The sequence below is a fragment of the Gracilinanus agilis genome, chromosome 6 (genome assembly GCF_016433145.1).
Source record: "Gracilinanus agilis isolate LMUSP501 chromosome 6, AgileGrace, whole genome shotgun sequence".
NCBI classification, from domain to species: Eukaryota; Metazoa; Chordata; class Mammalia; order Didelphimorphia; family Didelphidae; genus Gracilinanus; species Gracilinanus agilis.
The window spans coordinates 30,739,248-30,752,761 of NC_058135.1; the positions used below are offsets into that span (position 1 = coordinate 30,739,248).

The window sequence follows — 13,514 nt, forward strand, 5'->3', positions numbered from 1 at the left end:
AAATGGGCAAGAGACATGAATAGGCAATTTTCAGGTAAAGAAATCAAAAGTATCAATAAGTACATGAGAAAGTGTTCCAAATCTCTAATAATTAGAGAAATGCAAATCAAAACAACTCTGAGGTATCACCTCACACCTAGCAGATTGGCTAAAATGAAAGAAGGGGAGAGTAATGAATGTTGGAGGGGATGTGGCAAAATTGGGACATTAATGCATTGCTGGTGGAGTTGTGAACTGATCCAGCCATTATGGCTGGCAATTTGGAATCACGCTCAAGGGGCTATAAAAGAATTCCTGCCCTTTGATCCAGCCATACCATTGTTGGGTTTGTACCCCAAAGAGATCATTGATAAACAGACTTGTACGAAAATATTTATAGCTGCGCTTTTTGTGGTGGCAACAAACTGGAAAAGGAGGGCATGTCCTTCAATTGGGGAATGGCTGAACAAACTGTGGTATATGCGGGTGATGGAATACTATTGTGCTAAAAGGAATAATAAACTGGAGGAGTTCCAGGCGAACTGGAGAGACCTCCAGGAACTGATGCAGAGTGAAAGGAGCAGAGCCAGAAGAACATTGTACACAGAGACTGATATACTGTGGTAAAATTGAATGTAATGGGCTTCTGTACCAGCAACAATGCAATGACCCAGGACAGCTCTGAGGGATTTATGGTAAAGAAAGCTACCCACATTCAGAGGAAGAACTGCAGGAGAGGAAACATATAAGAAAAGCAACTGCCTGAACGCATGGGTCGGGGTGGACATGATTGGGGATATGGACTCGAAACTACCACACCAATGCAACCACCAACAATTTGGAAATAGGTCTTGATCAAGGACACATGACAAAACCAGTGGAAATGTGCGTTGGCCATGGGTGGGGGAAGTGCGGGGGGTGAAGGGGAAAGTAGGAGCATGAATCATGTAACCATGTTAAAAATGAATATTAATAAATGTTTAAATTAAAAAAAAATTTAAAAAAAAAAAAAAGAAATGTCTCCTAGAGGAGATGGCATTAGTACTGATGTTTGAAGGAAACCAGAGATTCTAGGAGATGGTAGTGAGGAGGAGAGAAAACAAGGAACAGGGGACAGTATTCAATGGCTCAGAGATGGGAAGCTGTGTTAAGGAAACATCAAGGACAATTTGGCTGGACTAAAGAGTGAATCAAAAAGAATAATATAAAAGTAACCCAGAAAGGAAGGTCAGATTCAAGTTCTTATGGGCTTTAAAGGCCAAAAGAGGCCGGTATATTTGATGCTACAGGCAAAAGGGAGATTATCAAACAGGGGAATGACAGGATGAGACTTTAGAATTCTCACTTTTACAACTGTGTGGTGGAAGGATTGAAGAGTTACAATTTTGCATTGAACCGTATTTTGTTTCCCTCTTTGATTCTCTAATTCTAACCTAACTCATGCACCATACATTTGGTACCAGTCTTCTTTCTAAACATTACTATTACTACTACTAGAAAATAATAATAGTAACCAACATCTATGTAGCACTTAATGATATGCCAGCTACTATGTTAACCATGTTACTACTATTATCTCATTTGGTCCTCACAACAACCCTGGGAGGTAGGTGCTATTATTATTCCCATTACAGTGGAGTAAACTTAAGCCAAAGAAAGATAAGTGACTTATCCAGCAACACACAGCTAGAAAATGTCTGAAATCCGATTTGAACTCAGCTCTTTGACTCCAAACTCAGGGCTTTATCCAATGTGCCACCTAGCTCCCCCTCCTTTCACAACTTCGTTGCTTCCTTAAATTGAGGAGGTTTATCCCCCATCACTATATTCCTATCTCTGACTACTTGTTACCCCGACCTCACCTTCAATCCCTTAGCATGGATCTCAAACCCATTTATCTAATCCAGTCTTAATTTGCAGCTCCAATATCCATGCCACGGCCTCACACTTTTGCCACATTTTCTATTCATAGGAATAGTCATTAATATAGTGCAAATCTGGCCTCAAATACTTCCCAGGTGTGAGCCTGAGCAAGTCACTTAACCCCAATTGCCTAATTCTTACTACTTTTCTGCCTTGGAACCAAGTAAGGTTGTTCTTAAAATCTGATGCTGACCACTTCGGGCCCAGAACTCATCTGGATTTTTTAAACCATATTTATCAAATTAAAAAGAAAAAGAAACCTAAAAGTGCATATCCTTACAACTCACTCAAAGTTAATGCTCATTTTCATGAACTTGTAAGCATAGAGTATGAGATCTTGGTCTGGGGAAAATTCTTAAATTGGGAAAGAAAAACTAATTTAGGCACCATTAGAACTAGGAAGGTAACTCCATCTACTACAAGTAATCAACACACACCCCAAAAAGATCAGTCCTAGACAACTTCAATGATAGTTTATGCTTTTCTTTATTATTTATTGCAACACTGGGGAAGGATAAAAAAAATTTAGGTGAAATGAATGTTTCCTTAACTCTAATGGTTTCACACCAACAGAAAAAGAAAATGGATGGATGAACTTTGGGTCCTCAGTTTTGTCTCTGTCTTCTTCCTCTGGTCACCTAAAAGACAAAAACATGTGATAAGCAAAAATGATAAAAAGCAATTAAGGAAAAATAATGTTTTCATTTTTCCCTTTCTTTTTGAAAAAAATATACTGAGTTTTTGTATCACCTATCTTACTCCAATATATCTTTCCTTCCACCCCTTCCTAGAAAGATATCCTTTAGAGGAGTAATTTAAAAAAGAAAGTTTAGGTGTAACTGGGTGGCTCATTGAATTGAGAATCAGGCCCAAAGATGGAAAGTCCTAAGTTCAAATCTGACCTCAGACACTTCCTAGCTGTGACCTTGGACAAGTTGCTTAATCCCCATTGCCTAGCACTTATCGTTCTTCTTACACAGTATTAATTCTAAGATGGAAAGTAAGGGTTTTTTTTAAGTTTTAAAAAAAGTTCAAAGAAATTAAAAATCAAATAATTAAAATTTTATATTTAAAATTTATTTTTCATAGTCCCCTTTGCTCTATAAAGAGATCTCTCTTTATATAATTAAAAGACAATGGATTCACTAAATGAATCTAAAATCACTAGACAGTAATGAATTCAGTAAGGGCAAAGAAAACATTTATCCACCAAGATCTGAAATTTAATATGGGCCCTTTCTTCCTGAGGTGATAAATCCTGAAAAGATTTAATATGTACCTTCCTTGGATATTCATGACAATGCTACATCATAACAAATATAGTAGAAATCAATACAAAACAGACTCTCTTCAGACTCCATCCTACAAGAAGTGATTTCTCAGGGACCATTGGCCCATTTGCCTAAAGCAGCTTGACTGTATAGATTTGAATTCAGGCTTCAGTATTGCCCATTATTCAGTCAACATGACCTACAACAGAAGGTGCTAGACTTTGAGTCAAGAAGGATTGGTACCCTACCTCTGATGCTTATCAGCTCTATAAAAGCAAGTCACTTAAGCTCAAGTAAGATTGAGCTATCCTTCAGCTGTGAAATATGGCAATGGAGGCTGGTCCCACAAAGTTGAAATCTCAGATACTTCACATATCCACATATTACCAACAAAAGACCCAAAGAGAGTTACCTGAAATGCTAGTGGCAGCTTGTCCATCTGGTGTTTATGCTAAGGCAGCTTGAGCTGAAGCAACCAGTTTGGGACCCTGCATGCAAAGAAATCACAAATGTGTGAAAAAGAAATTCCAAAGAGATCAGACCTAAGATCCCTGAAAGAGAGTTCTTTGAATATGATCCACTGCTTTTAAAGATCCAAAAGCAACCCTATAAAATGGCATGGGAAGATATTTGTGCATACAAGGTACCTAATTGCATATTAATCTGCTCTTGAATTGATAGGAAAGCCTTTCCTGTGGAAGAGGGATTAAACTTGTTTTGCTTTGCCCCTAGGAGTTGGCAAAACCTGCAAGAGCAATGGGCAGACCTTACAAAGGGAGATAATGAATTCTTCCTCGAAAACTTCAAGTGGACACTAGATGACAAATGATCAGGTAGGGGCAAAGAGAATTATTGTGCAAATAGTGGTTGGACTAGATCAGGGGTTCTTAACTTGGAGTCCACAATTTTTTTTCTATTAATTTTGTGCTTTTCATGAGCATTCTTCTGAGAAGAGGCACAAAGGCTTCACCAGGTTTCCAAAGAGGTCCATGAAGCAAAAAAGGTTAAGAACCCATGATTTAGATGATCTCTGAGGGTGTTTCAACACCAAGTTTCTGGATTCAGTGTTTGGATATCTTTGGGGCTGTTTTATTACCTACACACAAGCATTCAGATTTGGTTGGGTTATAGATCCTGGTCTTTTTCAAAAAGATGACCAACTAAAGGAATTCTTTAGTTAAATTTTATGCATGCCTCCAATACTACACATGTATGATTTTCATTCATCTGGACATGTACAAGACAGAGGAGCCAACAAAATTGAAGCATTCACTAGACACATACAACAAAAATGAAGCATTCACTAGACACAGAAGAATCTTTTAGTTTTGTGAGAAAAGGAAATTGGCTCTTATGTCAAGAATGACCACTTGCAGGAAACTAAGGTAGGAAACCTAAGTACTCCTGACTGAGCCCCCATTGAAATGTCACCAAGGACTCCCACAGATAGATGCATAATAGAAAAAAAGACATCCATACATCTTCAGCAAAGCAGCTTTCCTTGTCTTCAGCTTTGCAGCATTTGTCCACAAAAGCAGAGAATTCAGTAATGACACCCTTGACTTGGTCCTGAGTGATCAAGGGCTTGTGTTTCACGAGTTCCGCAAGTACACTGCAATGAGAGAAACCACAGAAATGGATGGGATGTGGAAAGAACAACCAGGTTGGCTAACCATGCATCATCTGGCCCTAGTTCTAGTTCACAAATCAGGACACTGGTAATGAAGCATGAAGTTTAGAGAAATACATAAGTAAAGATGCTCCTTTTGAAAATATTAGGACCTCCTAGGACATTTTCCTACCTTCCCCTTCATCTTATCATAGACTCCATCACATCAAATTAGAGAGATTCTCCTTTAGTTCATACTTTCCACAGTAGTGATCTACTAGATCTACTAGACCTACCTCTCTGTTTGACTCTAATTTGGGGAGTAGACTAAGATAGGTAACTAGGTGCCATGATGAATCCACTTGTAGTCAAGAAGACCTGAGGTCAAATCCTGCCTCACTAGCTGTGTGACAACTTTTTCAGCCTCAGTTTCCTAATCTGTAAAATGGGGTTAATAATAGCTCCTGACCTATCAGGAGTGTTGTGAGCAGCAAGTGACATAAAATTTCTAAAGCACTTTGGAAATTGTAAAGTGCTATATAAATACTAGTAGCTATCATTGCCATTAGATGCTATTCAATTATAGTCATTTGCTCCACAAGTTTCTGCTGAATCATTTGCACCTTAATCACTTCCTGAATACTTTTCCCTAACTGATACTTGCCCTGCCTCAGAAAGGTTTGCTCATGGTGTCAGCAGAATGCCTTTCTCTTTCTCACTCTCAAGGATGAAGCAAATAAATTTTGAAGAAAAAGGACACGCAACTCTCCTTACGTTTGTTTCTTGGTCTGTTTTTCCTCTTCTGGAAGTGTGCATAGGTCAGCATGGAAGACAAATGTGTCTGCAGAAAAGGCCTTGGGTACATATGTTTCATCAACTCCCAAGGCAGTGAAGCAAGGTCTGCGGTTCACCAAGGATTCAGTGCAGCATTTGGTGATTTTGTCACTCACTGGTGTCTTTTCATGCTGGCGGCACAGCTTGTCAACTACAATAGCCAACTAAAGATAAAAGAAGAGGGGGAAGCTGGGTGGCTCAGTGGATTGATAACCAAACCTACAGATGGGAGTTCAAATCTGGCCTAGGTTCAAATCTGGCCTCAGAAACTTCCTAGCTGCGTGACCCTGGGCAAGTCACTTAACCCCCATTGCCTAGCCCTTACCACTCTTCTGCCTTGGAGCCAATATGCAGGATTGGCTCCAAGACAGAAGGTAAGGGTTAAAAAAAAAAAAAAGATAAAAGGACAAATCGGTGAATTCATCAGATGGGTAGGGTGAACACATCACTACTTCAACACACTAAATTAAACTGCCATATTGAAGCCCACCCTTATTCATTGCCTCAATCTTCCATGTTCAATTCAAGGCTTCTGAGAGTATAGGGTATTTCAAAATAAATTAATTAAGGTCTTTTGGTTTGACATTTTTTAATGCTCTACTCAAGAGAAGAAGTGACTAACATTTATATTAAACACTCTTGCCACAGATTTTTTTATTGGCATCTTACGTTTAAAAACTCACAATGAATATACAGAGATAAATGATCTTAGCAACTTAGTGTTTGATAAACTCAAAGACCATAGCTTTGAGGATAAGAACTCACTATTTAACAAAAACTTCCTGGAAAACTGTAAAACAGTATGGCAGAAATTTGTAGATCAATATCTCACACCCTATACCAAGATATGGTCAAAATGGATATATAATCTAAATATAAAGAGTGATCCCATAAGTAAATTAGGGGAACATAGCCTAGGTTTATCTGACAGATATATGGAGAAGGGAATAATTTATGACCAAACAAGAGACATACAGCATTATAAGGAAGATGTAAAATAAATAATTTTGACTATATTAAACTAAAAAGCTTTTGTACAAACAAAACCATTCAATGTAACCAAGATTAGAAGGGAAACAAAAAACTGGGGGGGAAAGTTTTATAACAAATTTCTCTGACAAAGGCATAATTTCTCAGAAATATAGAAGACCGTCAAATTTATGAGAATACAAGCCATTCCCCAATTGGTAAATGGTCAAAGGATAAGAACAAGCAATTTTCAGATGAAAACATTAAACTATTAATAATCATATAAAAATGTTCTAAATTACTCTTGATTAGATAAATTCAAATTAAAACAACTCTGAGATACCACCTCACATCTATCAGATTGGCCAATTTGAGTTAAAATTTTTTTTAAAAACCCAAAGATAATATTAGAATAGAAAAAGGGGGGGTGAAACTCACATAGCCCTCAGCACAGCCCATTTTTTCATCATCGCTGAGTTTACAGCATTTGGAGCCAACTTTTGCTAATTTATGTGAAAGTTCTACTATTGTTGGAGTTGATACTTGAGGTATTTTTTTGGCGTAACGGATCAGTAATCTGTAATGACAACATTCCAAATATTTGTAGTCAGACCAAAAAAAAAAACACTTTTTAATTAAAAATAACAATTATCATGAATTCTATCAAAGCTTCTTAAACTCTAGCTTGATAAATTTAAACTGATCATTACCTGGCAATCAATATGATCATTTCCTTCCCTGTCTGGCCCTCCACTATCACAGTCTCCTCCACTGATCCATTCCACCCAACATGGTGTTTTATTTAGTGATAACAAGGATTTTTTGGAGGTTTTATAGATCTTCTCAATGTTGTTCACATTTAAAATCTTAAAAGTTTCCCATATTTTCCAGGTTTCCCCAAAACTAATTTGTCATGCATGGATCTCTCTTAAACATTGAATTTATTTAATTCTTTAGTCTGTACTAGCACCTCTTGGTATTCTTTGTTTCCTCTCCACTTCGGAGAGTAATCCTTTTAATTATTTGTCCTAACCCATTTTGTTTCCATTTCAAGTCTCATATTTGCCTGAACAAGTCTAACATTCTTTACTCTGTTGCTTGCTTTCATAGTTTTTTAGCCTTTGATCATATCAACTTTCAAGCTTCAACTTTCCATGAAGAAGAATTTTGATGAGTTCAACACTGGATCATAGATTTAGAACTGGAAATGATCTCAGAAGACATTGAGTCCAAAAACCTCATTTTGCAAAGAGGGAAACTGAGTCCCATGGGCTTGTCCAAGATTTAAAAAAAAACAACTAGTATCAGAATGAGGTCAAAATTGAGAGTCAAACTCATCTTCCCAATTCCAACCTCACTACTCTGTTCACTATCCCATATTGCCTCAGTCTATAGTAACATCTTTCCAGTAACAGCCCAAGTGCTGTGCTTGCATCCCCAAAGTACTGAAGGAACCAAACTCTTTCAAAGGACTTGGAAAGTGAAAGATGCAGCTTTTGTGTTTTACGGCCAATTAGGAGAGAAAGTTCCTTCATCTTATTAATCCTAAATGTTAAAAACTGATCAAATAGCAAGGTTCCACTTACTCATTTGCAAAGCCATATTCTCCCACTTTTTCAAAAAGATCACAATTTTGCTTGACTAAATTGTTGCTATCCTCAATAAGATTTTTCCGATGTTCGGCCTAAAAGAGAATAAAATGGTGTGCATTTTGTCTTCTGAAAACATATATACATTGCTTATTATTTATTATTGATTATATTCAGTTTAGAAGACATTTTAGTATTCACCCTCAAAAATCATTCCTCCACTTTACTTCACACAAGAACACACCTAAAATATCAACAAAGGTTTTCAAAATTTCTATACAAGGTCATTCTAGTTCCAGTTCCTAATGACCCTCATTCTCAGGACCCTCATGACAACTCAAAAATTCTTTTGTACGGCTAAAATGAGTTCCTTTTAAATTACACCTTTCAGAATGCTTTTTCTCATTCTATCTTGAATGGAGATGGAGAAAAACAAATCCTTTCTCCTTGGTCAAAGAGCCTTTCTAGAAAAGAGCATGTCATTTATAACCTTCTCATCTCTAGGAACTCATTATAATTCTTTTAACAACTACTTATAGCAATATGACTTAACAGTGAGACAAAGTCACAAGAAAAAGTGAAACTACTATTCATATGACTTTCACTGTCCCCCTCCCCACCCTCATCTTTTTTTTTTATACTACCGCAATATCATTTCCAGTTTGAGCAATCCTGAGCACTTGGTATCCTTTCTCAGGAATTTAATTTGATTTTTTACTTTCTCATAAGAAACCTACCACTTTGGCATAGCAGGTGGGAGGGTCTTCTGTGGCACAGCACTCCTCAAGTGTGGTTTCATAGTCCTTGGCTAGCCTTAACAGTGTGGTAACTGCAAGGTTAGAACCTCTCCTTGCACTGTCATACAAATAGCTTTAAAATGAAAATAAAACAGATGTTAGCTTGGTAAGAAACAGGATGAGTCCCTAGAATTATTCCTGTGTCCTAAGTCCTATGAATTTTGTGAAATTATAACAACAATAAAAAAATTGTGATAAAATGTTCAGACTTAACTTCACCTATTGATTTTTATATTGTTGAATTCCCCAGACCATGTTAAGTTTTCCTTTTTTACTTTTTTCAAAAAGATTAGTTGTGTGTATTATAGCCTTATTTATATATATATATATCACTGAAACCAGAGGATACCATCGTTAAAACAGAAATCTATCTCCCTGCTCTATATTTATCATAGCACTTAACTTACCTTCTACAGTTACTAAGTGGTTACATGTTTAGATGGCTTTCAACTTCTCCATTAGTCTGTACCTTCCTAGAATGCTAACATTCTGTCTTATACTTCTTAATATCACTTGCAGTGCTTGCTCAATACTGAGAGTATGGTACAGACTCAACAAATACTTATCCAATGAATGAGAGTGAATGAATGGATGGATGCATGATTAAAGAAAAGCTTATCAGCCAGGGACAATGTAGGGGTCTCCTTTCTTCCCTGATAGGAGAATGCTAATGTCATCAAGCCTTGAAGCCACAAAATAGTTGGTTCCAGAGCTAAAAGTGGCCTTAGAAGTCCTTTGTACTCTTCCAACCAGCAAGTGTCCAAAACTATCTCCATGTCCCCAGACATCTGTCCTCTCTAAGCCAAGTGGGACAATGAGAACTGCCTGTGTCTTCAGCTTAAAGGAAAGAGAATAAGCTGAAGTTCTAGAGTCCTTGCCCTGGATTCCATGACTAAGCACATCCAATTTCTGCCTAAAAGGCTTGGGGAAGGAATAGGGAACAGAACAAAGAAAAGGAGTAGCCAACAGCTCTACAAATGTGAAACAAGAAGAGTCTCTAGTAAATGGTATTAAGAATTTGAAATATGCACATAAATAATCTTAGAAGTTTAATTACTTGGCTAAGAAGAGATCTTTTGCTTCTTTGTAGTTTTGGCAAGCATCCTTGGTATTCACATAGATTTCAAGGAAATCAGGGAGGTCAGCAGGAAGGTCATCATTCTCCAAATCAGAAATGCACTGGCTTTTCTCCACTAGAGACTTATCACAACATTTTGAAAGTTTGCTGGAGATTGAGTCCTTGTTCTGACAAACGTAGTCAGAAAGAGCTGCCTAGAAGCAATAAGATGGAAGTGGTTCAACAGATGGATCAACAGCGAATAAAGTCAATAAACTCCTACCCAAGCTCCTACCCTTCTCTTTTAAAGTACTCTATAGAACTTTCCTATTTTTAACAAACTGCTCTTCACTTAGAACCCCTCTTCTGAAGTTCCTATCATATCCTTGAAGCCTCAGAAAACTGTCATTCTCCTGATGACACTCTATCCCTTTTCATCCTCCCTTTGCTCATTCTTTACCTCTGCCCCCACCACATTCTCTCTCTCTCTCTCTCTCTCTCTCTCTCTCTCTCTCTCTCTCTCTCTCTCTCAGATACACACACACACACACACACACACACACACACACACACACACACACACACACACATTGGGCCAAGAGTGGGGTAGGATGTGGTTCCTTGCCACATTTAGGCCCTTCAGCTAGCACCAGCACTCACTGTCTTCCTTTGAAGTTCAACCCAACCAGATGTATCAGCCTATCCTGACCCTAGTGGTTTTTATCTCACTCCCCCAAGTCTTCTTCTCCCTTTATTTTGCTTGCTTGCATATCAGATCCCTCCCCATTTCCTTCCAATCTCCATGTGGCTGATTTTTCTAAGTCTTAAGTTTATAATTCACCTACTTACTGAACCCTAAAGGGTCCCTCCAGGATCAATTGTAAATTCTGATAGATATGTAAACTCTCCATCACTGGTCCCTTTCCTAACTTTCTAGCCTTCTTATACTTCACTCTATTCCACAAGTTTTTCCACCTAGGGACACTGACCTGCTTTGCATTGGCCGTACCCCCATGGCTCAAATGCTCTGTCCCCACCCCCCAGCCTCTGACTCTTAGTTTTCCTGGCTTTCTTTAAGACATCCCCCAAATGTAGGAGCCGTCCTGTCCTAGATTTTCTTTCATATACTCTCTGGATATATTGCATATTCATTATTTATTTGTGTTCTCCCATTAGAATGTAAACTCCTTGACAGTGACTATTATTGTCTTTCTTGGTATCCACAATATAATGTCTGGCACATAGTAGGTGTTTAATAAATACTTATTGACTGGCTGACAAAATAACTAGCAGCCATATTTAGTTTGGTGACAATGAATTTTTTCCAAGAAAACAACAATTATAATAATAACAATCAATATTCTTTACTAAGAACTCATTTTGGTAAGGGAAGTGGTAGAGTTTGAGTGTGCTAGGCAGCCTGGGGGTCAAAGGGAAGATTTCTCAGAACAGGTAGAGAAAGCAATGGGAACATTAGAAACCTTGTCTGCTATGTTTCATAGCATTGCAGATGATCTCCCTTATTTTATCCATGAGCAAGTATTCACTTGCTTCCTTCCACTTGATAGTCACTGTGCTAGGCTTCAAGGATACAAAGGTAAAAAAGTCCTTACCTTCTAAGAGCTTATATTCTAACCAGGGAGATAACAAATATATACATAAATATATAAAAATATGTAAAAGTCAACACATAGTAATTTTCTGTAGGAAAAACTGAGATCAGAAAAGGCTTCCTATACAAAGGGGTATTTAAGCCTAGCCCAGTGCTTAACATACAGTAGATGCTCAATAATGCCAGTTGACTAGCTGTCTGACAAACCGAGCTAAGGTTTTCAAGAAACTAGGGATTCAAGTGTATTTGTTATATTAGTAACAATAAATAATTACCCTATCGTCAGCACACTCCAGCAGGTCACCATGGCAACATTCTTTGTGAACATTGGCAAGATCTTCCACTATTTTATGAATTTCAACAAACTCAGCCTTGGGAAATTTCTGACTGAGTCTAGCTATAAGCCTGTAAAGAAAATTCATGAAAGGTAAATTGACAAAATTTTAAATTTACATGAAATTTTCCCGGAAATCATTTTTTAAATAACTTTGAAATTCTTGAATGAAATTGTCATGTAGAAAATATTTGGGAGGCCAGTCAAATTTAGTGTTGACTCTGAACTTTCATTGCCATCGCCATCACTACCTGAGTTGAGAGTCAGAACCATCATCTGGCCTGAGATACTTACTAGCTAGGTGACCCTGAGCAAGTCACTCAACCCCAACTACCTAACTCTTACAGTTCTTCTGCCCTGGAACCAATATTTTGCATTGAATCTAAGACAAAAGGTAATGGTTTTTTCAATGTCAGCATACTCAGTTCTGAGATGCTCTGGGTTTATGATCAGTAAAAAAAAAAAAAAAAAAAGACAAAGTGACTAATTGTTTCAATATAATGTGATTCAATATAATCACAAAACTAAGGGAGCTCTTCTGAAACTTGCCCCTCTGCCATCCCTCCAGGCAAAACTGCCAAGAAGGCTCGGTGTTACCCTAACTTCTAGGGACTTGCAAGAAAAAAAATCCTGCGTTTTGATACCCACTAACCTGTTAACCTGTATTTACTGCACAAGTTGATCAGAAAAAAGCCCTATCTTCTATAGATTTTCAGTCAGCTGCAGGAAATAGTTACATGGAATGCTTATCAAGGGGTTGATGGATCTCCTCAAGGAGGAATCTATTTCTAGGCTTCTCAAGAGAGAGAGTTAGGTGAAAAAAACCCAGGGATTGAAGGGGGAGAGGGAAAAGATTCCTTAACTCTAAGATATTGTAGATTGACTTAACTGTTAACTTTGAAAACGAACTCTATAATTACAAATCACTTTTATATACATTTCATCTGAGCTCACAATCTCAACTATAGATACTTTATTATCTCTGTTTTACAGATGTGGAAATGGAGGTGGCAAAAAGGTTTTCCCAAGGTCACAAGGCTAATAAGTAGGAGAGGCAAGAACCCAAGCCTTTTTTTAGTACTCTATTTCACTGGAAACAACAATCATCAACAAAAATAAACTTTATTCAAGAAAAGTACTTGGATCATGAACCTGTTATTTCTGGTACAACATTCCCTGATTGTTGTTCTGCAGCATAGATGACTCCCACTAGAAACTCCCTATACCAATTCAATTCATTTGTAATTTTAAAAATCTGAATTATCTGGGGCACTGAAACATGAAGTGATATGCCTAGTTAAATAACTATTATGTATCAAACATGGAACCTTAACCAAGGTCTTTCTGATTCAGAGGGCAACACTGTATACATGATGCCATATTTTGGGGAGGGAAAAGATTATCCAAGCCTTAGCATTAAAATGGCCTTCATTACTATATTTTTTATGGTCTTGAAAAACAGAGGCCACATCTCTTACTCTCTCTGCAAATTCTCCCACCTTGAGAATATATATATATATATATATATATATATATATAT

General features: G+C 37.5%; 1 protein-coding gene across 1 annotated transcript in view; it reads right to left on the reverse strand.

The window, feature by feature from the left end:
* Positions 1–2,369: 2,369 nt before the first annotated feature.
* Positions 2,370–13,514, reverse strand: part of ALB (albumin) — a 19,835-nt gene continuing 8,690 nt past the window's right edge. The window contains exons 7-15 of the mRNA XM_044682256.1: positions 11,916–12,045; positions 10,029–10,243; positions 8,912–9,044; positions 8,172–8,269; positions 7,024–7,162; positions 5,557–5,780; positions 4,653–4,785; positions 3,586–3,661; positions 2,370–2,540 (exon numbers count right to left, since the gene is read on the reverse strand). Coding sequence (XP_044538191.1) covers positions 3,620–3,661; positions 4,653–4,785; positions 5,557–5,780; positions 7,024–7,162; positions 8,172–8,269; positions 8,912–9,044; positions 10,029–10,243; positions 11,916–12,045 — 1,114 coding nt within the window. The 3' untranslated portion in view covers positions 2,370–2,540; positions 3,586–3,619. The remainder of the gene's footprint in view (positions 2,541–3,585; positions 3,662–4,652; positions 4,786–5,556; positions 5,781–7,023; positions 7,163–8,171; positions 8,270–8,911; positions 9,045–10,028; positions 10,244–11,915; positions 12,046–13,514) is intronic.